General features: G+C 37.4%; 1 protein-coding gene across 1 annotated transcript in view; it reads left to right on the top strand.

The window, feature by feature from the left end:
* The window catches only part of RAB2A (RAB2A, member RAS oncogene family), a 74,146-nt gene extending 49,706 nt beyond the window's left edge, over positions 1–24,440 (top strand). The window contains exons 7-8 of the mRNA XM_011982174.1: positions 19,927–19,995; positions 22,023–24,440. Coding sequence (XP_011837564.1) covers positions 19,927–19,995; positions 22,023–22,118 — 165 coding nt within the window. The 3' untranslated portion in view covers positions 22,119–24,440. The remainder of the gene's footprint in view (positions 1–19,926; positions 19,996–22,022) is intronic.
* The last annotated feature ends 931 nt before the right edge of the window (positions 24,441–25,371 follow it).

Raw genomic sequence — 25,371 nt, 5'->3', positions numbered from 1 at the left:
CCTATAAACTTTAATGGAAATTGAATTCATAGTTTTAAAACTCCCATAAAAGAAATCTCTAGGTCCAAATGGTTTCACTGGAGAATTCTACCAGACATTTAAAAAAGGGATGAACACCAATTCTAGCCCATCTTTTCCAGAAAATAGATGTAACACTTCCCTATTTACTTTATGAAACTGATACTACTCCGACACTAAAACCAAAGACAATACAAAAAAAGGAAAAGTACAAACCAATAGCGTTTATAAATATATAAGCAAAAATCCTCAACAAAATACCAGAAAATAGAATTTCAACAGTATGTGAAATTGTGTGTGTGTATGTGTATAAAGTGTATACGTCATGGCCAAATGGGGTTTATTCCAGGGATGCAAGGCTTGCTCTGTATTCAGAAACAAATCAGTGTACTCCACCATTTAGTAAGATAAAGAAGAGAAACCACGTGATTATAGCAGTTGATGCAGAAAAACCATTTGACAGAATTCAACACCCATCCATGTTTAAAAACTCTCCAAAAAATAGGAATTGAAGAGGACTTCCTCAACTTGTTAAAGAGCACGTAAACATACAGCGAAAAAAACCCCACAACTAATGTTATACGTAAGGGCAAAAGGTTGAAGGCTTTGTTCCTCAGATTAGGAACAAAGCAGGAATGTCTGTTCTCACCATTAATCAACATATTGATGGAAGTTCTAGCCAGTGCAGTAAAGCAAAAAAAAAAAAGAAGAAAAAGAAATAAAAGGCATACAACTGAGAAAGGAAGAAATAAAAACTGTTCTATTTGTGGATGATGTAATTGTCTCCGTAGGAAATCTCAAGGGATTTACAACAAAAAAATGAACTAAGAAGTGAGTTCAGCAAGGTTGCAGGATACAAGGTAGACATAAAAATCAGTCATATTTCTATATTTTAGCAATGAAAACATGAATGCCAAAACTCAAAATATATCATTTTTAAGCACACAAAAAATGAAATACTTAGGTGTGAATCTAAAAACAGCATATGCAGGCCATACACTCTGAAAACTGCAGAACTAGTTACAGTGATTAAAGAAGTAGAAGAAGATCTAAATAAATGGAGAGGCATACTATGCCTACTGTTTGGAATATTCAATCTTGTAGAATGTTACTTATTCACAAATTGATATAAATGTTTAACACAATTCATATCAAATTTCCAGTATGATGTTTTATAGATATAGACAATATTATTGTAAAATATATATGGAAAGGCAAAAGAACTAATGTAGCTGACACAACTTAGAAAAGGAGAATAAAATGGGATGAATCCATCCATTGATTTCAAGTTTTGCATAGCTAATCATCAGGACTGTGTGATACTAGTAAAGGGATAGACACATAGATCAATGGAACAGAATAAATAACCTGGAAACATGCATGCAAATAGGCACAACTAATTTTTAACAAAGGTTCAGAAATAGTTAAATGGCAGAAGATAGCCTTTTCAACAAATGGAACTCTAGCAGTTAGAAATCCATAGGCAAAATAAATGAACTTCATCCTAAGTCTCACACCTTAAAAAAACTAACACAAAATGAATCCTGGAGTTAAATGTAAAATATTGACGTATTTATCTTTTAGGGGAGGAAAAAACCCCAAAAATTTCAGTATCTGAGCATTGGCATACGTGTCACCAGAAGGATGATTCATAAAAGGAAAAAGTGATAAATTCGCCTTCAAAAACTTTTGCCCTGTTAAAGACTCTGTATAAGTAGATGGAAAGACAAATCTTCAGACTGGGAGAAAATACTTACATACCAAGTACCCAACAAAAGACTAGTGGCTAGAAGTAAAAATTCTCATAAGTATTGAGTAATTTTACCCAGTAGTAAAAAACAATGCAATTACAAAATGGGCAAGAGAGATATGAGCAGATATTTCATTGAAAAGGATCTACAAATGGCAGATAAGCACTAGAAAAGATCTTTGAAATCACTAGCCTTTAGGGAAGTGGAAATTAAGACCTCAGTGAGCCAGGCCTGGTAGGTGTAAGCCGGTAATCCCAGCTACTGGGGAGTCCGAGGCAGCAGGAGGATCACTTGCACCCAGGAATTTGAGACTAGACTGGGCAACACAGACCCTGTCTCAAAAAAGAAAGAAAAACACCCAATGAGCTATCACCACATACCTGTCAGAATGTCAGAAAGGCTAAAATGAAAAATACTGAGAACACCAAATGCTGAAGAGAATGTGGAGGAACCAGATCACTCTTACGTTGCATGTGGGAATGTAAAATAACATAGCCAGTCTGGAAAAAGGGCAGTTTCTTTAAACACTAAACATGCAACTACCATACATCCTAGCAGTTGCACCCCTGGACACTTATCCCAGAGAAATGAAGATTTATGTTGACTCAAAAACCTGTACACAAATGTTCACAGTAGTTTTATTCAGAATGACCAAAAACTGGAAACAGACTAGAGACATTGGGTTAAACGACACTTCAGTGGCTGTGTGGTTACAGTGTGGTCCCTCTATACCATGGAATACTACTCAAGAATAAGAAGAGGGAAAGTACAGATACTATACAGCAATCTGGATAAATCTGGAGAGAACCGTGCTTAATGAATCAAGCCATTCTCAAAAGGTTGATCCTGCATTATCCCATCTATGTAACTTTCTTGAAATGATAAAATTTTTTTGTAACAATGTATTAATACTATAGTTTTATATGAAGTCACCACTGGGGGAAACTACATAAATGTTACACAGGATTCTTCTGTATTATTTCTTACACCTGCATGTGAATCTATAATTACCTTAAAAAGTTTAATCAAAAAATAACTGTGTACATCCAACTTAAACTAATTAAATTCAGTCCTTTAACACCATGATGACAATTTTTAAAATGAAAATTCATCAGGAAGAAGCCTCCCAACCACAATAAAATACTAATGTTAGAATATGGAATATGGCTATAGGAGCTTGTTGGTATTTTTATGAATTCTTGAGAAATACAGATTTTCTTTTTCAAATTATTAAATTTTTGCTGATATGACTTTTTCACAAGAGCTCTTTATGTCGCATTTCTGCACAGGGCAAATTTTTATACAAATAGTTCCCTCCATATATGTTTAGCACATGCCTAACAAATAATAATTAATTTTTATTGTGCATAGACTTTATTGTCTGTTTTGGTTTTTTTTCTTTTTGAGATGGAGTGTTGCTCTCACCCAGGCGGGAGTGCATTGGCACGATCTCAACTCACTGCAGTCTCCACCTCCCAGGTTCAAGTGCTTCTCCCACCTCAGCCTCCTGAGTAGCTGGGACTACAGGCATGCACCACCGTGCCTGGTTAATTTTTTGTACTTTTAGTAGAAACGAGGTTTCACTATGTTGCCCAGGCTGGTCTCAAACTCCTAAGTGATCCACCTGCCTTGGCCTCCCCAAGTGCTGGGGTTACAGGCATGAGCTGCCATGCCCAGCATATTATGCATAGACTTTCTTAATTAACATTTCTCAGAAGTAGCTAAAGATGAAATTGTGCTAATATGAAACAAGAAAGTCCTGGTTAGAAGATAAACAAAACAAGCCGCATTCATTCACAATGTCTGCGTGTCAGATTTTTAAGTAAAAGGCATTTTTTGGACAATACACTTTTATTCTTTAGCTTATTTTTCTACATCATATATATCAAAGCATTTTGGTAGGCTCAAAATGAAGTTGATAGAACTGTTGTTAAGCCTTGTTTTATTTTGTTTTTTTGAGATGGGGTCTCGCTTTATTACCCAGGCTGGGGTACAGTGGTTTGAACTGTAGCCTCAACCTCTTGGGCTCAAGTGATCCTCCTGCTTCAGCCTCCCAAGTAGCTGGGATGACAGGTGTGTGCCACCATGCCCAGCTAATTTTTTTGTATTTTTGTAGAGGCAAAATCTTGCCATGTTGCCCAGGCTGGTCTCAGACTTCTGGGTTCAGGATATCCTCCCATCGTAGCCTCCCAAAGTCCTGGGATTACAGGCTCAAGCCACTGTGCCTGGAAAGGCTGCTGTTTCAAATTAACATAATCAGTACTCTCACTTAAAAAGCTAAACCTTTATAGACATCATCTAGTTTTAGAGGTTATCACCATGTAGACAATTTGAGTCTTATATCCCATCTGTTGAGCAAATGCCGGAAATATTTTTACCTATAAATATTTCAGTATAAGTAATTTTTAAAAATATAATACAATACCATTATCATATATAACTAAGCAGTAATTGCTTAATATCTAATATAAAGTCTTAGTGTCATCCCTTTTATTTCATTCAACAAGTAATGTTGGAAAACAAGTATTTAGTTTATTTGGGATCAAGGAAGATTAACAAAAGGATTTCTTTCTCCTTAGAGAAGTAGGAAAGAGGAGAACTAAACCAGTACTTACTTGGTATCTGCCTTTTGATAGGCATTCACCATCAGTTCCTATGACAGGAGAGCCAAGACCAAACTATGCAGCTGACATATTACAATATACTAACTCAGAGATTTAAGCAAGAATTATCCTGCAGAATTAGATCCAAGGAGGTAAATGTTAGGCATGCATGGCCCATTGATTCTTGATCAGGTTGACCCTTGGACTTGGAAAAAACAGCAATTATAGTAATTATGGGGAAGTTTTTCTAAGTGCTATGCCTTACGTTTTTGCTTTTCAAGGACTCAGATTTGCCTAACTGTGCCATCCTTTTGTTCCTTAGGAGAATAAGCAGAGCTGTATGGGAGAGGCAGTTTAGCACAGTGGGTAGAAACTGATATGGGCTCAGACAGGATCTATCCTCAGCTTGCTCTCTGGAGGACTCTCTTCTGTGAGAGCCGATCATGTGATGGGTTAAGAATAAGACAGGTATTCTAATGACACATTCCCGTTTTCTAGTGACAGTGGTGGTTGGTGTTTGGACTTTTCAGGGAAGGTCATCATCCTCTTTTTTATAATCTGTTGAGAATTATTCACATCCCAGCTGATCCTTGGCAACCATGTGTAGAGAAATTTTAATGCACAGGGAACTCTCTTAAAATATTTTTTAGACTATTATTATTTGTTAAGGTTAAATATAAATGGCACACTGATGATGTTTAGAATTGGATCTGTTTCCTTTTGATGTTGTGCTGTAGTCTATTTATACATTTTAACCAAGACCCAGTTACTGTAATACAAGTGGACACCATGAAGTTTAACTGTTACAGTTCCCTATAAGGGACTGGATAATTTACAGCACAAGATACCAACAGCTTTGTTCCAGCACTAGCTGTGTTGTTGCTGGAAATAAGTTTACTATTAATCTATAGATTTCCTATTAATCAGCTTTATGATTTCATCCAAGAAGGATCTGTTGAGGGGGAAAAGAGGCAACCTGGTAAATGAATGCAAAGGATAGCTCCTCATAACACAGAATTATCTGGTCCAAAATGTCAGCAGTATTGAGATTGAGAAATACTGAATTAGAATAATAAAACACAGTTCAACTCAAGGAAATGAAGCACCCACTCAGCATAATATATGAATCCCCTTTATTCACTTAGTAATAGGAGGGATGATGCTATGATATTAATATTAAAAATGACTCAAAATGCCATGGCTTATGCCTGTAATCCTGGTACTTTGGGAGGCTGAGGCAGGAAGATTGCTTGACACCAGGAGTTCAAGACCAGCCTAGCCAACATAGCAAGACTGTGTCTCTATTTAAAAAGAGAGAAAGAGAGGGAGAGGGAAGAGAAGAAAGAAAAGAAAGGAAAAGAAGAAAGAAAATAGATGATTGATTGATAACAGACAGACAGACAGACAGGGTTTGGATCTGTGTCCCTGCCCAAATCTCATATCGAATTCTAATCCGCATTGTTGGAGGTGGGGCCTGGTGGGAGGTGATTAGATCATGGGGGCAGTTTCTTATGAATGGTTTAACACCATACTGCTTGGTGCAGTTCTCATGATAGTGAGTTCTCACGAGATCTGATTGCTTAAAAGCATGTAGTGCCTCCCACCTCTTTCTCTTTCTCCTGCTCTGGTCATGTGAAGTGCCTTGCTCCCCGTTTGCCTTGTGCCATGATTGTAAGTTTCCTGAGGCCTCCCCAGAAGCTGAGCAGATACCAGCATCATGCTTCCTATACAGCCTGCAGAACCATGAGACAATTAAACCTCTTTTCTTTATAAATTACCCAGTCTCAGGTATTTCTTCATAGCAGTGTAAGAAAGGACTAATACAGAAAATTGGTACTGAGAAGTGGGGGTTTGCTATAAAGATACCTCAAAATGTGGAAATGACTTTGAAACTGGGTAATGGGACGAGGTTGGAAGAGTGTGGAGGGCTCAGAAGATGAGGAAAAATTTGGAACTTCCTAGAGACTGCTTGAACTGTGAGCAAAATGCTGATAATGATCTGGACAATGAAGTCCAGGCTGAGGAGGTCTCAAATGGAGAAGAGAAAATTACTGGGGACTGGAGCAAAGGTCACTTTTGTTATGCTTTAGCAAAGAACCTGGCTGCATTGTGCTCCTGCGCTAGGGACCTGTGGAACTTGGAACTTGAGAATGATGATTTCAGGTGTCTGGCAGAAAAATTTTCTAAGCGACAAAGCATTCAAGATGCGACCTGGCTGCTTCTAATAGCCTGTCTTATATGTGTGAGCAGAGAAGTGACCTGAAACTAGAACTTAGACTTGAAAGGGAAGCATAGCATAAAGGTGATAAATTTGTAGACTGGCCACGTGGTAGAAAAGAAAAGCCCATTTCAGAGGAGAAACTCAGATAGGCTGCAGAAATTTGCATAAGTAAAAAGGAACCAAATGCTAATAGCCCTGACAATGGGGGAAGGCATTTATCAGAGACTTCACAGGAGCCCCTACCTCACAGGCCCAGAGGCCTAGGAAGGAGGAATGGCTTTGTAGGTCAGGGCCAGGGTCAGGACCCCACCACCCTGCACAGCCTCGGGACACTACTCTCTGCATCCCAGTCACTTTAGTTCCAGCTGTGGCTCAGAGGGGCCCAGGTACAGTTCAGGTCACTGTTTCAGAGGGTGCTAGCCACAAGCCTTGGTGGCTTCCATGTGGTGGGAAGCCTGTGGGTACACAGAGTCCAAGAGTTGAGGCTTGGAAACCTCTGCCTAGATTTCAGAGAATGTATGGAAAACCTTGAATGTTCAGGCAGAAGCCTGGTGCAGGGTGGAGCCCTCACAGAGAACCTCTTCTAGGGCAGTGCAGAAGGAAAATGTAGGCTTGGTGCTCCACATAGAGTCCCCACTGGGGCACCACTTAGTGGAGCCATGAGAAGATGACCACGTCCTCCAGACCCCACAATGGTAGATACACCAACAGTTTGCACCCATCGCTTGGAAAAGCCACAGGCACTCAGTGCCAGCCAGTGAGAGCAGCAGTGGGGTCTGAACCCTGCAAAGCCACAGTGGTGGAGCTGCCCAAGGCCTTGGGAACACACCCCTCACACCACTGTGCCCTGGACGTAGGACATGGAGTCAAAAGATCATTTTGGAGCTCTAAGATTTGGTGACTGCCCTTCTGGGTTTGAACTTGTATAGCACCTGTATGTAGCCCCTTTCTTTTGGCCAATTTTTCTTTTTTGGAATGGGAGTATTTACCCAATGCCTGTGTCCCCATTGTATCTTGAAAGTACCTAGCTGTTTATTTTACAGGCTCATAGGCAAAAGGGACTAATACATATATATATATAATGCTTCGTTTCAAGCTGGGGGTGGTAGCTCACGCTTATTATCCCAGCACTTTGGGAAGCCAAGGCAGGCAGATCACCTGAGGTCCGGAGTTCAAGACCAGCTTGACCAATATGGCGAAACCCCATCTCTACTAAAAATACAAAAATTAGCCAGGCGTGGTTGCTTGTGCCTGTAGTCCCAGCTACTCAGGAGGCTGAGACAGGAGAATTACGTGAACCAGGGAGGTAGAAGTTGCAGTGAGCTCAAATTGCATCACTGCACTCCAGCCTGGGCGACAGAGATTCCATCTTAGAAAACAAACAAACAAACAAAATGCTTCATTTCAGTGATGCCCTGAGCTGGGAAGGAGTAAAGACTCATAGGTGAAAGAAATTAATACATGTATATAAAACGCTTCGTTTCAGTGATGCCCTGAGCAAGGAGAAAGTAAAGACTAGGAAGTACTAATCTTTGGAGCTGCCTCTGACCTGCAAATCCTGCAGTGAATACTCTTAAATGTTTTAGTATCTGTCCAGATGATATTGGTACCCAGATCCTTTAATTATACCTCTGATATTCCAACTGTTTTGCTCTTACCTGGATTTATGCTGCCTATCTTGAACTAGTATCTTAAATGTAAAATAGCACCCAAGGCAACACTTTGAAGTTTATTTCCAAAGAGCATAAAAATAAAATGCCCTAGTCTTCCTAAACTAGGTATTACTTAGAGGGAAGAATTTCTTAAGACAGGATCATAGAGAGAGTACTATCATATACTACATTCATAACACTAATATATAACCACATAGATATTTATTGTATACACAAATAATACTTGGGAAATCTGGATTTTAAAAAGTCAGCAAATTTTTCTAACAGTTGCCCAAGCTATACCTGGGCTCTATTGAGCTGCAGCTGGAGCTGGAATGGCTAGGATACACAAGCGGTGTCCTGAAGCAACACAGGGTGGTGGGGCCCTGGCTTGACCTACAAAACTATTCTTCCCTCTTAGGCCTCCAGGCCTGTGATGGGAAGAGCTCCTGTAAAGTCTCTGAAATGCCTAAAATTGGAATCTGTGGGGGATGCATAACACCTCTTAACATACCATGGACTGATGTCTGTGTTATTTTGCTTACTCTCTTATTTCATGGTCACATATATTTTGTGGTGGGTGCATGGAGACTACTTTTTTTTTAAGCTAAACTAAGAATGCCTCATAAGATTTTTCTTTTTTTCAGGTCAGTTGTCTTTTTTATTTATTTATTTATTTTTTAAGATTTTTTTTTTGTAGAGACAATGTCTCTCTATATTGCCCAGGCTTGTCTCAAACTCTTTAGTTCAAGCAATTCTCCCACCTCAGCCTCCCAAAGTGCTAGGATTATGGCATGAGCCACCATGCCCAACCTACCTAAGTCACTTGTCTTTTTGACCAGAGCGTCACAAAATATTAATGTACATACAGATCACCTAAGAATTCTGTTAAAATGCAGATTCTGCTTCAGTAGATCTGTGCTGTGGCCTGGGAGCTTGCATTTGTAACCAGCCCTCAGCTGATGTAGATCCTGCTGATCCAGGGGTCACACTCTGAGGAGATACAGAAGCTGTAGAGGAATCCAGTCTGTTCTGTCACAGGAGAATCAGGCGGAGTGCTGTCTCCTCCCATTTTCTCAGAGATGTTATTGCTTCAAGCCATCTCATTATCTTCACCCTTTCCTTCTCTATTGATTCTTGGCTCCCAGCATGTAATTAAGTTTCAGCCATCTTATAAAATACTTTCACTCCATTTCTCCTGAATGTTTTTCCTTCTGGCTTCTATTAAGAGCTGTCTCCATTTCTTTGTTCTTTTTCACACTTCTCTTCATATTCTGACTTCTTCCACCATGGCCAGAGTCATCCTGGTCTTCCTAAAAGCCACACGTAACAAATACTTTTCTGGGTTTGTTTGGTTTTTATTTTTACTTTTAGAAAAAGTTTATTATAAAAAAGTAATTGCATGAAAGAAAACTTGCAAAATAGATAATAAGTAAAAGAATAATAAAAACATATTCATAATATGTAAAGGCTAGAAGAAAATGTAACAGCAATGACTGTATAGGCACTCAAAAAGCAAGAATTATAGCTTTTTTTTTCTTCTGCTTTTCTGTTTTTAGCTTAAACAGTCCTTTGGGAATATTTGATACTTTTGACTACTCTTCAGTAAACTTTCCTAGCTCCATGACACCATTTTCTCTCTCTCGCTTCCTCCCCCTTCCCCTCTCTCTCTCTCCCTCTGTCCCTCTGTCCCTCTGTTCCTCTACCCCTACCCCCACCTCACTGGCCTTCCCCAGATATTCTTTACCAGTTCTTTTTTCCACTTTGAGATATCACCTAAGTCTGTTACTTCAGGTACCCTTTTAGGCTGTATGTTCAGCTCCACCCTGACAGCTGCTGCCTAGACAGTTGTGCTGAGTGATCTTCACACCTTTCCAGTTTAACACATCCAACTGAACTGACAGCCCTTCGCTATTCTAGTCTGCAAATCTTCTGTATTCTATAGTGTTCTTTCTCTTACCCCTTCACATTGATTTATTCAGTTAATACGTATCACTTTTCACCTGTTATTGTTTCTTCCTATTAAATTGTCCTCTGTCATAATTGTATCCTAATTGGACTTCCTGTCTTCATTTTTCGGTCCTTTTACACTGTGACCTCTGGGATCTTGTTAAAAATGAAGATTGAATGTCTCTCTCCAATTTTATTAACCATGCGGTGGTTCCCCACAGCTTCAGCATCAAACTCCTTAGCTTGGCATACAGGATGCTTTGATTGCCAACCCTTCACACCATATGCTCTCCATAGTAAACTAAGAGTCGATCAGCTTTACAGTGTTCTCTCTCCTTCTCCACAAAAAAGTATTCTGTGCACTTGAAATGCCCTTCCTTCCGACTTGATCCTCCAAGGATATGGTCAATCTGATCCCTTCTCTGGAGTGTGTTCCATGACACCAGCGTGTCTTCCTTCCACCACCAGCCACCACACACGGCATCTGAATTGATAGACTTTTTCTTCTACTCATTCCTGTGTCATCCTGGGCATGAATTCACCTTGGCATGATATCATTGCACTTGTTTGTCATGTCAGCACACCATAAGGATTGAGTTCTTTAAAGACACAGACTCTTGTCATTTCTGCAACCCCCACATGTTAGATAACAAAAGTTTGGATGAGTAAGTATATATTTGCTTCAACGATGTTCTTCTTCCTTTAGTCTTTCATTCTGATTATGCTTTGGTCCGATTTGTTACATGTAGGTGGAATTCTGTCCTAAACCTTATCTTTGCCCAAGCATTTTAAAACATGAGATTTTAGATCCAGATGAGGCTGGGCATGGTAGCTCACACCTATACTCTCAGCACTTAGGGAGGCCAAGGTGGGCAGATCACTTGAGGCCGGGAGTTTGAGACCAGCCTGGCCCGCATGGCAAAACCCCGTCTCTACAAAAAAATAAAAAATTAGCCAGGCATGGTGGGACACGCCTGCTGTCCTCCCAGCTATGAGGTAGGAGGATCACTTGAGCCCAGGAGGGAAAGGCTTCAGTGAACTGAGATCATGCCCCTGCACTCCAGCTGGCGCAACAAAGGGAGACCCTGTGTCTCCAAAAAAAAAAAAATCCAGATGAGCAAATTGGCCTCTAATCAGGTGCTTCTTCCTTCAGTAGCTGCCTGGAATCTTTGTGGGTTGAAAAGGCCTTTTCAGATGGAGAGATGTTAATGTCATAATGGCAGGCCAGGTAAACCCCCACCCTTCCCAGAAGCCTTATGCTTATGCTGCTGAAGTACTAGATGCCATCAAGACAATAGCTGAAAATACAACCAGCTAACCCTAAGACAGGTTGCAGTAACCCACCAAGCCACCTAAATTGACAGGATAGATGAATTTTAATGTCCAGAGAGAACACGTGACTTACTAAGACATTAGTAACTAGGAAGACTACCAATTTCAAGGCCCCTTGCTAATACTTGCATTCTGTCTCAGTACTTGAAAGTCTGTAGACCTCATTTGCATTGAGGGACCATCTTGTTGTAAGTGGTGGAATGAGTATTTTTATATAGCTGTAATGAGGTTGTAAACTGAAGGCTTTGTTGCACCCTTAAACCGATTCTGAGTGTTAAGCTCATGAATGCGTACCACAGGACTTCACTGGAAATCTGACCTGGCCTTTCTCAGCAGTTTTCCAGTATCCCTTGAGGATAGCTTAGTTTAATAAATATTTACCACTCTCCTCCACATTTTGGTAGACTTGGCTGACTGGCATCAGCTTCTTCACCTCTAATTTGGCCATCATCCCCGGAACTTCATAGATGATCCAAACTCTGACTTTGAAAGTTGCATCCATTTTCTGTACTTCTAAACCAGGGTGGCTAAACATTACCCAAGAAAATTATGCTAATAAATGCATGTCATACACTTACACACTCACATATTTCTGTAGCTTATATCCCCATATAGGTGCACAATTACATAGATCGCCATCTACCAAGACTTTCCCATGTGTACAACGTATTAGAATTCCACATGTCTAAAAGACATTTTTCATTCCTTCCTTGAAAACTGATTTCCTTCCTTTTTAATTTATCTCAATTCATGGTATACCCTTTTATCTCATCACTTAAACCAAAAGCGGAGTCATCCATAAACATATCACCATTTTACCCTGTCACTTACCAAGTCCTGTTAATTTCTTCACAAGGGATATTAGGTTTGAGCTGTGCCATTCATTCTCGTTGCCACCATCTGAATTGGTCAGGCCCTCATTTCTTTCTTGGATTATTGCTCTGGACTACTCAGTCTCCCTGTGGCCAGCGTCGCCCCCTTGTGATTCATTCTCCAAACTCCTCTCATTTTGCCTGCTTGCTACCTTTTCAGGGTTCCTCTGCCTATAGGGCCACATCTCAAACTTTGTCTCACATTCCTGGCTATCCCCAGCTTCCAACAGAATTGAACTTAAAATCTTCTCCTCTGTCCAGAATGCCCTTCTTCCCCTCAATTTTCCTAATGAATGAGTTGGAGTTTACCTTTCAGGCCTTCCCTTGAAGGACTTTCCTCTCTCAGAAGTGGTCACGCCACCTTACTCATCTAAGCAACTGAAGGTTTTTCTTCTATGTTCCCGTATTGGATTCATATCTATCCTATATACCACATCTTTGAGATTTAAGGTATTCATACTTACCTGAGTGTCCTCAGTGCCTGGTACAAATCAAGCATTCAGTAAATGCTTATTAAATGGAAGAACTAAATTGCTAAGGAATCAAACATTTTTACGTTACCTCTGACAGAAAGTAGGAACAGGAAGTTCTTTTTTTTAATTGAAAATATTTTAATATTTACTTTTGAATAATAGATAAGCATTCTAAGAATAACTTGGAGTGAAATTTTTCTTCATGAGCTAAGTTTAAGTCCATCACTTGAATTACAAAATGTTAATCGTTAGTTTAGTATACTCAGTACTGAAGAGTAAAATGCTGCAATAATTATGATTTTTAAAACTATTAAGTTTACATAGAAAACCAATTACTCATCTGCATTGCTTAGCTTTTGCTATATTATGCTGCAGCAACAAACCCTAAAATAAACAACTATTTTTTTTTTTTGAGTTCCGGGATACATGTGCTGAACATACAGGTTTGTTACATAGGTATACATGTGCCATGATGGTTTGCTGCACCTATCAACCCGTCATCTAGATTTTAAGCCCCGCATGCATTAGGTATTTGTCCTAATGCTCTCTCTCCTCTTTTCTTCAACCTCCCGACAGGTCCCGGTGTGTGATATTCCCCTCCCTGTGTCCATGTGTTCTCATTGTGCAACTCCCACTTGTGAGTGAGAACATGTGGTATTTGGTTTTCTAGGAACAGCAAATTCTTAAATGCCATATTCCCCAAACCTTTCTAATCAAATAGTTCTAGTTGCTTCCCCTCTTTATTTCCCTGCTAAAATTAAGATGTGTTTAGGCTCCCTACTTTCCTTTAGTTAACATTGATACTAGTGATATTAATTTTTGTAAAGGGTAGGAAAGAGACAAAAGATGTAAATAATACAAATTTTATATACTTCCAAAAATAATCCTAGAAATCCAATATAATTTCTAGCTAAAAGGGTTTTAAAGGATGTAGGAAGTGTGTGCTTTTTATGTTCAATTTTAACTGCAACATAAAACAAATGAAAATTCCTTTGACTTGTATTAAAGATAACTGATTATAATAAAGGAAAGATATATGTAGTGAGAAGAATATTAGATTCTAATCCTGCTTCTGCTATAATTTTGTGTGGTCTTGGGCAAGTCGTTTCTCCTTTTGCCGTTCAGTCATGTCTACAAAATGAGAAAATTATAGATTGTAGATTTAGCAATGGCCCTTTTCCTTCTAGTGAAACACAAAGAAACTGTATGAGAGAAGTAACAGCACAACAGCTCTACTTTGGAACTAGTGATGCTATAGAAAGAGGTGGGGAAGAGGCAGAGGTTCTCCCTCCACAGGGCTGTCCCTACTCCCATCTCATTCCAAAAGGTGGCCCCTGCAGAATTGCCTTGAAATACGATTTAAAAGCCACTATCGGATGATGTGTTGAGTTTTTCTTCACTGACCCTAAATCAGATGGAATCACAGAATTTGAAGAAGTCACAGAATTTGAAGAAGTTTCTTATTTAAACTCCCTAATATGAAATTCTAGTCTGCTGTCCTTTTCACCAGATTCTCCTATTTTTGCCCAATATCTAAGTCTTATTAAATTTATTTTGGGGGGCTCAGTGTGTACATTATATGTTGCCAATTCACTTTTTTAAGGTTTAGCTCTATTTAATCAAGATATTTGAATTGACTGTAGAGCATTGATCACCATTTGTCTCCTTAAATCTGTAGTGTCTGCAGGGCACATACACATTTAGCACCCGTACTCCCTTCTCCTGTTGTTCCCCGTGTGTCTTTGCATCCAAACGTTCATGCCAACAGCTGACAGACCTATTGAGTGCTTACTACATGTCAAGCATGGTTTTCAATGCTTTACATTAACCCTTCTAACAATCCTATGAAGTAGGCTACATTTATCTTTCCTTTATTAGGACCACTTACCTTTAATACAAGTCAAAGGAATTTTCATTTGTTTTGTTTATGTTGCAGTTGTAATTGAACATAAAAAAAAGCACATACTTCCCACATTATCATCCTCATTTTACAGAGAGGCTAAGCACTGGTTCCAGAGCAACACAGCTGGTAAGAAGTGGCACTGGGGTTTGGTCCTGGAGAGCCTGGTTCTAGAGCTCTCAGTAATTCTGCTCATTTTAAAGGTCTAACTTCATCCCACAACTATAGATTTTCTTGAAAGCAAAAGAAAGTTAACATTAATTTTCTTATTTGTTTACATACTTAGAATTTCTTTTAAGAAATAATGAAAACCTTTATAAATCAGTATAGTGACTGTCCCATAGTAAGTACTTAGTATATATTATTATTAACTTAGGCAAATGGATACGTGTAATATTCATAGCATTGACTTTTAGCAGTTGAGAAGAAAAATAAACCACATTTTAGTTACCTCATATTTCTCAGTTCTAAGAACTAAAAGTCACTTGTTTACAAGATACCCTGCTATGTAGCATCTGTTCAAGATAATTAAACTGTCCAAAATACTGGTCTTAACCTAATTTTTATCTTGCCACCAGGTGGCAGCATGTTACGTAAGGAAGTAATTTAAATATTCTGTTGAAGCCCATTTATTTTCAATATTTTGCCTTAAAAACTGTCCAACCATAATAAAAATAAAATGGTATCTTATGTTCTCCTTTGCCTCCATTCTCTCCAGTCTATTTTAAAGGTCCTGTTAGCACAATATCCGTGAGACCTGCCTTAATCCTGCCCTGCATTCTCCTATCAGTGCAGAAAGTTTTTTCCTTCCATCTTTATGGAGATTTGAGCCGTTGGGCTTAGAATTCTGCCAACTAAATGGTTTTATTCCTACCTAAATGGTTCCTGTTGTTCAGCAACAATAGTTCTCCTCATCTTTGTATCTTCCATGGTACCTACAGAAGTTCTGAATATGTAGCAACAATTTTTTTCTTAATAGAGACAGGGGTCTTAACTACATTGTCCAGGCTGGTCTCAAACTCCCAACCTCAAGCAGTCTTCTTGCCTAGGCCTTCCAGAGTGCTGGGATTACAGGTGTGAGCCTGGCCAGTGACAACAGTTTAATAGGTGCCCTTGGCTAAATGTCAGTGATATGCAAGATACACATTAACATGTGTATTTACTGAATGTTTATTTGAATTACAACACATTTATAGCCCTTTGTGGTTACGTTTGTTTCAACTGTGCTATTGAAGTCCCTGAAATTTTGCCATAAGTTTAGGTATTATCAGTATCATTCAGATTAAATGCTGCCAAACACTGAAAGATTAGTGTTTGAGGTGGAAAGCAAGAGAATGAATGGCTAATGAAGAAAAGGAAGGTAAAGGACTGAACGTGCCAGTTAAAGCCTGGGGAAAATGAAGGGCTAGTGATAAAATGAGAGAGGCAGGCTTCTGATACTGCAACAGAGCACCTGCCACATGGGGAAGCAGGAGGAGCACCAAATTCAGTTGGCTGCAGAGAAATCTGTTTACACTTCATAATCGTGGATCTGCCTAGACATTGTTTGTTTCATGGTGCAAACAATGAAATCATTGAAACAAATGAAGTCATTTGACATCAGTTCGTCAACAAATATTTTTTCCTATTCTAAAACCTACTAGTTTTGCCTCCAGCTTGTCCCTTAATGAAGTCTTAAAAGAACTTGCTCCCAAAGAGATGCACATAAGCAAAAAGAAACCAGCAATTTCATGTAAGCCTACCTTACCCTGTAGGTATTTCCTTGCTAGGGGTAATTGAGTTTAACAAAGGCAGTTTAAGTACCTATGCTATTTTAGGTATTGTGCCAGAGATTCAAAACTACAATATGTTTAATATCTATAAATAAGGTATTTTTAAGGGAATAGCTTAACCATTCAAATTAAACTAATTCTGTGAAGAACATTAGTACTGCCTTGAGGTATTTACCAAGCAATACTTAAAATGTATTTTTGTACTTTATATATATATATGGAATGCAGTGATCTGAAGATGGATTAGAAACATCCATACCTTAAAAAGTTTTTATTTGGGATTGATATTTAATGAATACAGTGAAATGATCAATTTTTAAAAATCCCAGCCAATGTATTGTATACATATATATTTCTCATCTTTTTGGAAATGTTTTGCATCTTAAGTGGAGGAGATTTTGTCTGTGATACCCAAGGCTCTTACCTTAGAACTTTTATTTGACCTCATAAGCCTTGATAGTATTTGGTTAATGTTCATTATATTTAGGAACTCAGCAGTTTCAAAGTCCATAGCCACATATTTTATTGTTTGTATGTTTGTGCAAAGCCTAGTGTTATTACAAATAGCCACATACTTTTAAAACAGGTATATTAATGTCTACATTTGTCAGGCTGGGTTTCAAACGCCAGGGACTCATTAAAATTAGTCATTAATCACTTAGTAATATATATTAAATATTAATGTTTGTCATGAAGTATGTAAAACCCATTTGTATTGTATCCTCTATAATATGCTTAGGAGGTAGAAAATATTTGATTTTACTGTCTGTAATGTGTAATCAGAGATTGAACGACCAAGTAATGTAGCATTATCCAAAGATTATTTGTTATTATTTGTTATATTTCAGTTATAATGAAGTTAATTGCATGCCTTTCAGATAAAAAATACTGTATGTACATCCTCAGTTCATCTGGTACAACTATGCTTAAAAGTGCTTAATAAAGTATTCATTACTATTTAGGTAATAAAATTAGTAGTGACTTACGAAATTTTATATAGCATCACTTTCTTAAGCCCGTTTTTAAAGTGATTTATTACCAGATGGGCAAAAATGCAATTTTTATGTAAATTGACACATTTAATAATAACTTTTGTAGTATAAAAGTGCTTGTTTGTATGAAGTATAACTCACTTATGGGGCCTTGTAGTTCTATGTAATGTTGTAGTGAAATGTGCACATGTGGATGCTCCTGGAAGCACCTCCAGCCCTGTGAATTTATGTATCTGTTGATTTCAGTATTTAGTTAGCTTGATTTCTAAAGCCATCACAGTAATTGACGTGTTATTGGAAATAAAGTTAAGTTTTTCCTTATTTATAGGGATAACCTCAATTTTGAAGAATGTGAATCAATTCATACTTGGCTGAAAGCCAGTTCCCTCTTCAGTTTAGCTCCAGCACATACATGAAAAGCGCACTTGCATCCTAAGTGCCTTGTGAATCTGTAGTGATTAATTCTTCTCATTATTTTGCTGCAAATTCTCATGACCCTCTGTGATGATTCGATCAGCCACTTAGAGTTTATGCATATTCATATCTCTGTGCTCCTGCCGCAGACGTTCAAATCTCCTTCACTGACTGGTGTGTGCTTGGTGCAGTAATTGAGCTGCAGTAGATTGATTACTCTGGGGAGCTGTAAGGCCTTTAAAGGTGAAAACATATCAGTCCTGTTAATTAGGAAACAAAAGCTCTGATGGCAAGTTCAGCAGTCAAATGTTTCCAGTGTAGAAAAGATGAAAGGTATGATTTGTTCCTCTCCATGAATCCTGTTTACTTTTTAAACTTTGAATTAGGTCTGTATCAGTGGTAATGGAGTATAGCTTTCTTTTGTGAATTTTTATAGAATGCTAATTGAAGAGGACTTTACTATATTGATTGGTACTGTTATCTGTGATCTGTCAAATCTGATAGTTTAGAGCCTATTCAGAGTTTGTATATGCCTTCTATAGCATTGGTAATATTTATATAGAATTTCTAAATATTTTACATAGAGAATGCTTGTGTATAAATTTTGGTATTTATAGGCTTAATTTGATCTACAGTATTCCAACACTAGTTTTTTATTTTGACAATTTAATGGCAAAGAAGTTGAGCTGCCTTTTATCTCTTTATCAGAAGCATCCTTTGATTTTGCTCTCTTAAACTATATACTAAATAATATATTATCATGGCAAAAAAGGCCCTGTGTGGAACTGTATTCTCCAAAAGTAAGCTAGTTTTTACATGGAGGATTATGCAGTTTACATATGTGTTTTTCTCTGTGTGCTGTTCTCATATTCCAATATTCTTTTTTCCTCTCATGGTCATGATGTTTTATTTTGAGATATAATTCACATACCATAAAATTGATCCTTTTAAAATATACAATTCATAAGCTGGGTGTGGCAGCACACACGTGTGTCCCAGCTACTCAGGAGGCTGAAGCAGGAGGATCTCTTTAACTGGGAGGTGGAGGTTACAGTGAGCCGAGATCACGTCACTGCACTCCATCCTAGGTGACAGAGTGAGACTCTGTCTCAAAAATAAATAAATAAATAAATAAAATAAATAAATAAACAAACAATTCCATGGTTTTTAGTCTGGTCACAAAGTTATGCAACTATCACCACTATCTAATACCAGAACATTTTAGTTACCCCAAAAAGAAACCTCATACTCATTAGCATTCTCTCCCCATTTTCCCTTCCATCTAGCTTCTGGCAACCAGCAATCTACTTTCTGTCTCCATGGATTTGCCTATTCTAGACATTTCATATAAATGGAGTTGTAGTATTGTTGCCTTTTGTGTCTGCCTTCTTTCATTTAGCACAGTTTTTCAGGGTTCATCCACATTGTAGCATGAATCAGTACTTCATTCCTTTTTATGGCCAAATAATATTCTAATTGAATATCCCAATTTTTTTTTTATTGACTAATGAACATTTCTGCTGTTTGCACTTGTTGGTTATTGTGAATAATGCTGTTTGTAATTCTAATTAGCATGTGCATACATCCTTTGTTCTTAATCTTAGGGGGAAGGCTTTCAGCCTTCATTTTTGAATATGATGTTAGGTATAGTTTTTCTTAGATGCCATTCTTTAGATCAGGTTGAGGAGTTCCCTTCTATTTCTAGTTGAGTTTATCATGAAATGTTGCATTTTGTCAAATGCTTTCTCTGTATCTATTGATGATCATGTGGGCTTGTTCTTTATTAATATAATGTATTACATTGATTGTTCTTTATTAATATGTTATATTAATATGATCTTTATTTGTTCTTTATGAATATGTATTACATCAACTGACTTTCATATGTTGAACATTATGATATTCTATAGAGCATATATAATGTTATTTTATGGCTTTGGTTTTATATAATATGAACCAATTTCTCTATATTTCAGGCATTTATTAATACAGCAAAAGAAATTTATGAAAAAATTCAAGAAGGAGTCTTTGACATTAATAATGAGGTATATACATATAAATATTGTTGGTCAATATTAATTTAGAATTCACTTCATTGTTTTATAATTTTTTTAATCCTAAAATCAATCATGATAATCAGTTAACACCATTGGTTTACAATCATCCAACTGAAAAATTGGTATATGTGGTATAGTAGTTAAATATGTTCTAGTAGAACAACACTTTTATCTATGGAAATGGATTAAAGTAAGTGACCCTATCCATTCATTGCAAGCAATGCAAAATAATATAAATCCCCCAAAGAGAAAAGAAAATCCACTTTTATCCACATGACCATATGGTGTCATCTGCTTTGGGAATAATGTTCTGGTATATAAATGCATGTACTATGTACTAATGCAAGATGCTTTCTCTGTTATCTGGTATGAAAGAGGGAAATACCAAATTTGGAAATTACTCCCAATATAGCATAGCATGTTTTCAGGAGACTAAATATATATATCTGTGTGTATGTGTGTGTGTGTGTGTGTGTGTGTGTATATAATTGGCATTTGGCATAGGGTTTTTTGTAATGTTATTTTCATACTGTTTTGGTCAACATGATTAGGATAAAATGTAAAGCTTTGAAGCATCTATTTCAGTGTTCACCAAAGATCATCACTTGACCCACATCCCCACTCTGCATTTATCTGTATTTATTTCAAAATGTTTATGTGGATGTAGCATACTTATTTTCACATAAATATTTTTGCCATTCTGTATTAAGATTTCTGGCTTCTGAAAGAAAAGCCCTGGTTTCTCCCCAGTTGCACTTAGAAAAGCATTGTGTTAGAAAGCCATTATGTATGTCTGTCTCATCCTATACATTAATGAGGCTCTCTGTTACTTCAGTAGTCTCTGCTAAAACAAACAGCAGTTTGCCTAAGGTTTCCAAAAAGTACATGATTTTTTCATTGTTTAATTTGGAGTAATATAGTTTCTCAATCCTATCTTCTGCGCTTATATGATAGTACTTCTCGAGTTAGTTTAAAGGTGACACCATTCAGAGACTAATGCCATATAAATTGAACAGTAATTGGGCCTCTATCTGAAAGAGTACATTCATTGTTTCTGTCTGGTTTCATATAGTAGCTGACTGCTTTACTGTGCCTTATGCAGCTTTGATTGTAATGTGCTGTCAGGAGCCAACAGGCCGTGCTATTTATTTGGCCTAATGCCAAGGCTGACTCCTTGACTCCTCAAGAAGTTGCTACCAGCCCAGAGGGGGCAAAACCAATGAGCCATAGGGCATGCTTTTTATTAAAGAGGAGTCAAAAGAGCGAAAAGAAACCACATCAGCTGCTGTCAATACTGAGCTAGTGCCAGAAACCCCAAGGCTACTACTGTTGCAGAACAACTGCCAAGCACTATAAATCTGAGATTTACTGTGACGTAAAGTTTCCTTAAGAGCTTAATTTCTGAAGCTACTGTATTACTTTTCTCAAAGTGTTATATTTTTAGGTAAAATCCACTTGAGGGAGTGAGGGTTAAGACATAAGTGTGAGTTTGATGAATGAAAGAACTACTCTGTGTGTGGGTTCTTGGCAAGCTGCCATGTCTTTGGGGATCATAGAAATTATTGATGACACAGAACACTCATATGCCCTTAGCCTGTACAGCTGATTCAACATGGAACAGAAACACTGTCTAGTGAAAAGATTTTACCTTGTATTAAAGCAGCATGGACTTCGGATATTTTTATGCTTTAAAGATTACTTGCAATAATTATTTTAAACGATTTCTGCATTACGAGAATTTCCTGAAAAGCAGCATTATCCAATATCTGTTTACCCCGAACCTGGTATGATAAAGAATTACTTTCAGGAACATTTCCACAGTGTTTTTAAAAGGAAGGAACAGCCCTTAAGAGAGATTGTTTTAATTGTTGCTAAAATCTACTTAACTGTATTTTTCTCAGTTGTTTGATAAAATTGTATTATAAAGAATTAAATGAGTTTTTTAAGAATCTAGTTAAACTGTATCGTCTGGTTGTGTCTGGTCATATTTATTGTTCTGTTCTCTTTTATTTCAGGCAAATGGCATTAAAATTGGCCCTCAGCATGCTGCTACTAATGCAACACATGCAGGCAATCAGGGAGGACAGCAGGCTGGGGGCGGCTGCTGTTGAGTCTGTTTTTACTGTCTAGCTGCCCAACGGGGCCTACTCACTTATTCTTTCACCCCCTCTCCTCCTGCTCAGCTGAGACATGAAACTATTTGAAATGGCTTTATGTCACAGAAGACTTTAATCCTTCAAATTCTTGTATAACTTTGAATAAATGGTTAATGTTCACTTAAAAGACAGATTTTGGAGATTGTATTCATATCTATTTGCATTTGATTTCTAGGTCAATTGATGTGATTATTTTTGTTAAATGTTGTCTTGTGCCCTTAACTACGAACTGAATTGTATTAAACACTACAAAGTCATCTTGAGTATTTTAAATCGGTTTGTGTAGTTAGGTTTCCCAACACCTGTGGTTACCTAATGTTTAATATTATAGAACTGTCCTCAAAAACTTTGTCAATTTTCAAGGCTATAAGGAACAGAAGGACTCTTTTAATTCTGTATTTATCATTTACTTTCTGTATATATAGTTTAATAACCTGCTTGGGTGTAATTTGCCAAGCTTGAATTCTTTAATGCATTTGCATAAATTCTATACTGTTTAGAGCTTAAAGCTACAGAAGCATTGTTAGGAATTGCTTGGACACTGAATTTTAAACTTTTTGACATTGTTAACAAGCATGTTCATCTTTTCTTGTCACTAGTCCAAGAGAAATATGCTTAATGTATATTACTAAAGGCTTTGTATATGTTAACCTGTTTTAATGCCAAAAGTTTGCTTTGTCCACAATTTCCTTAAGACCTCTTCAGAAAAGGATTTGTTTGCCTTAACGAATATTGTTGGAGAAAAACACAGTATAATGAGTGAAAAGGGCAGAAGCAAGAAATTCCTACATCTTAGCGACTCCAAGAAGAATGAGTATCCACATTTAGATGGCACATTATGAGGACTTTAATCTTTCCTTAAACACAATAATGTTTTCTTTTTTCTTTTATTCACATGATTTCTAAGTATATTTTTCATGCAGGACAGTTTTTCAACCTTGATGTACAGTGACTGTGTAAAATTTTTCTTTCGGTGGCAACCTCTATAATCTTTAAATATGGTAAGCATCTTGTCTGTTTTGAAGGGGATATGACAATAAATCTATCAGATGGAAAAATACTGTTACAAAGTAGAAAAGCTTTAGTAATTTACTCAGTGTGGTGGTTTTATCCTTTTTTTCTTTTTCTCCCTTGTCTATAATGAAATTGTTATAGCAGTGCAAAATAAAATCCTATGTATAAAAGTGTTCTTTTTTTTTTATTATGACCACCTCTTTTTTAATGTATTTTTAGTCCCCTTACAGCTTTTACATGTGTTGAAGCATGTTTTTTAAAAGGGTCAGAATGTTTTAACACTCAACCCTTTTTAAAAATTTTGCTAAAATGTGACAAATCTCACTATATTGAAATTCTTTTTGTTGATGGTATAAGCAATGTAAGCAAGTGTTTTCTACTCTTGAACCAGCACAAAAGCACTTATGCCTGAAAAAAAGCATAAAGAAGTTCTAATTCTGAAACTACTTTCATTTCACTCACGGCCTTCAACTTTCTACAGGTCTTTCCTGAAGATTCAGCAATACTCTGTTAAAAGTTTGACAGTACTCCTGTGGGAAATCACCAAATGCTATCATAGTTTTGTTTTAACTATCTCCTTGAGGGCAGAGGGAAAGGTGAGAGAAAATCTATTTTGGTGGGTATTTGTAGTACAGCCTTTTTCTTTCAAGTGGCCATATCAAATACACTGGTCTTACTAATCACTCTCTTTACCAATGAGTAGAAAAAGTTAAGGCAGCTAGGAGAGGTTCTGCTCTATACCAAGAGGAGAGTGATTCTTTGGAAATTGTTATTTTTAAGCTTCTGTTAACTTTTCCAGAAGTTTAATGTGTTTCTTTTCCATGCTTTCTCCCCTAATTCTTTTATTTGAAGAAGAGAAATTAATGACAAAAACAACAAACCAGGACATGTATTTTAATACCCTAAGGAAAAGTGGAACCCTCAAATGTAACTCCTCCCACAACCACCCTAATGTGCCTCAGTCTGGGGCAGCAGGTGGACTTCTCAATAGTTCATTTCCACATTCTCTACAAATCGCATCTACCATTAAGGAATATGTTATGAATCCTTTCTGTTAATTGAGAAAGCAGTGTTATTGTCTATGATTTCCACTCTTTGCTCATTTTATTATCCCTGTCAAATAATGTAATATTGGTACCTGCAGTTGAATTTGTAATACTGTAATTGAATTTTTAGTTGATCTTTGATCAACTTTTATAGCATCTATGGACATAGAAAATCAGTCACTGAAAAAATAAACACAGCTTTCAGTGTCTCACTCAACATGTAACATTTCAAAATTGTGATCTTCATAAAGATACTGTTACCATTCGTCTTCCAAATTTAAGACAACTGAATGAAAAGCCAATTTTTTGAAAGAATGTGGCATGTAATTAGATATACAACTGAAACAGGATATACAACTGCATACAATTTGTTTTTAATGATATTTTAAAATAGCCTGTTAACAGGAAAATAGTCCCTCTTTATCTGCTAATGGTGAAAAAGGGTTGGGATATAAATCGTACCAAAATGTTTCCAATCACTCAGAAAAACTGATTCACATCTGGCTTTGGAACACCTTAAACATTTATTCTCTCATACATAGTAAAGCCGCATCTCAGTTTATTTAGTCCTGAGGTTGGCAGCATGAGGTTTGATTATATGAGTAAAAGATACACAAAGAGATAAAGCTGTTTAATAATAAACAGGAATTGACTGTACAAATAGGTAAACCAGAGTGTCTACCTGTGTTTCTCAAGAGTTTAGGTGTGCTTTATGTTTACATTAAAATGAAGCCTAACACCACGGTAGATCATCTCATCCTCTGTTGGGATGGACCAGGTATTATTACTTTCTTGGTTGAAGTCATGATAGAGAACTTCATTTTATTTATTTTGTTTATTTTATTTTGGGAGACAGAGTCACTCTAGTCCCCCAGGCTGGAGTGCAGTGGTGCCATCTTGGCTCACTGTGACCTCCATCTCCCCAGGTTCAAGTGAGTCTCCTGCCTCAACCTCCCAAGTAGCTGGGATTACAGGCACCTGCCACCACACCCTGCTACTTTTCGTATTTTTAGTAGAAATGAGGTTTTGCTGTGTTGACCAGGCTGGTCTCGAACTCCTGTCTCAGGTCATCTGTGCGCCTCAGCCTCCCAAAGTGCTGGGATTACAGGCGTGAGCCACCACGCCCGGCCAAAAACTAAGTGTCAGTC

The sequence above is a fragment of the Mandrillus leucophaeus genome, unplaced genomic scaffold, assembly GCF_000951045.1.
Source record: "Mandrillus leucophaeus isolate KB7577 unplaced genomic scaffold, Mleu.le_1.0 Scaffold236, whole genome shotgun sequence".
Taxonomy (NCBI): domain Eukaryota; kingdom Metazoa; phylum Chordata; class Mammalia; order Primates; family Cercopithecidae; genus Mandrillus; species Mandrillus leucophaeus.
This window is presented reverse-complemented; position numbering and strand designations above follow the sequence as displayed.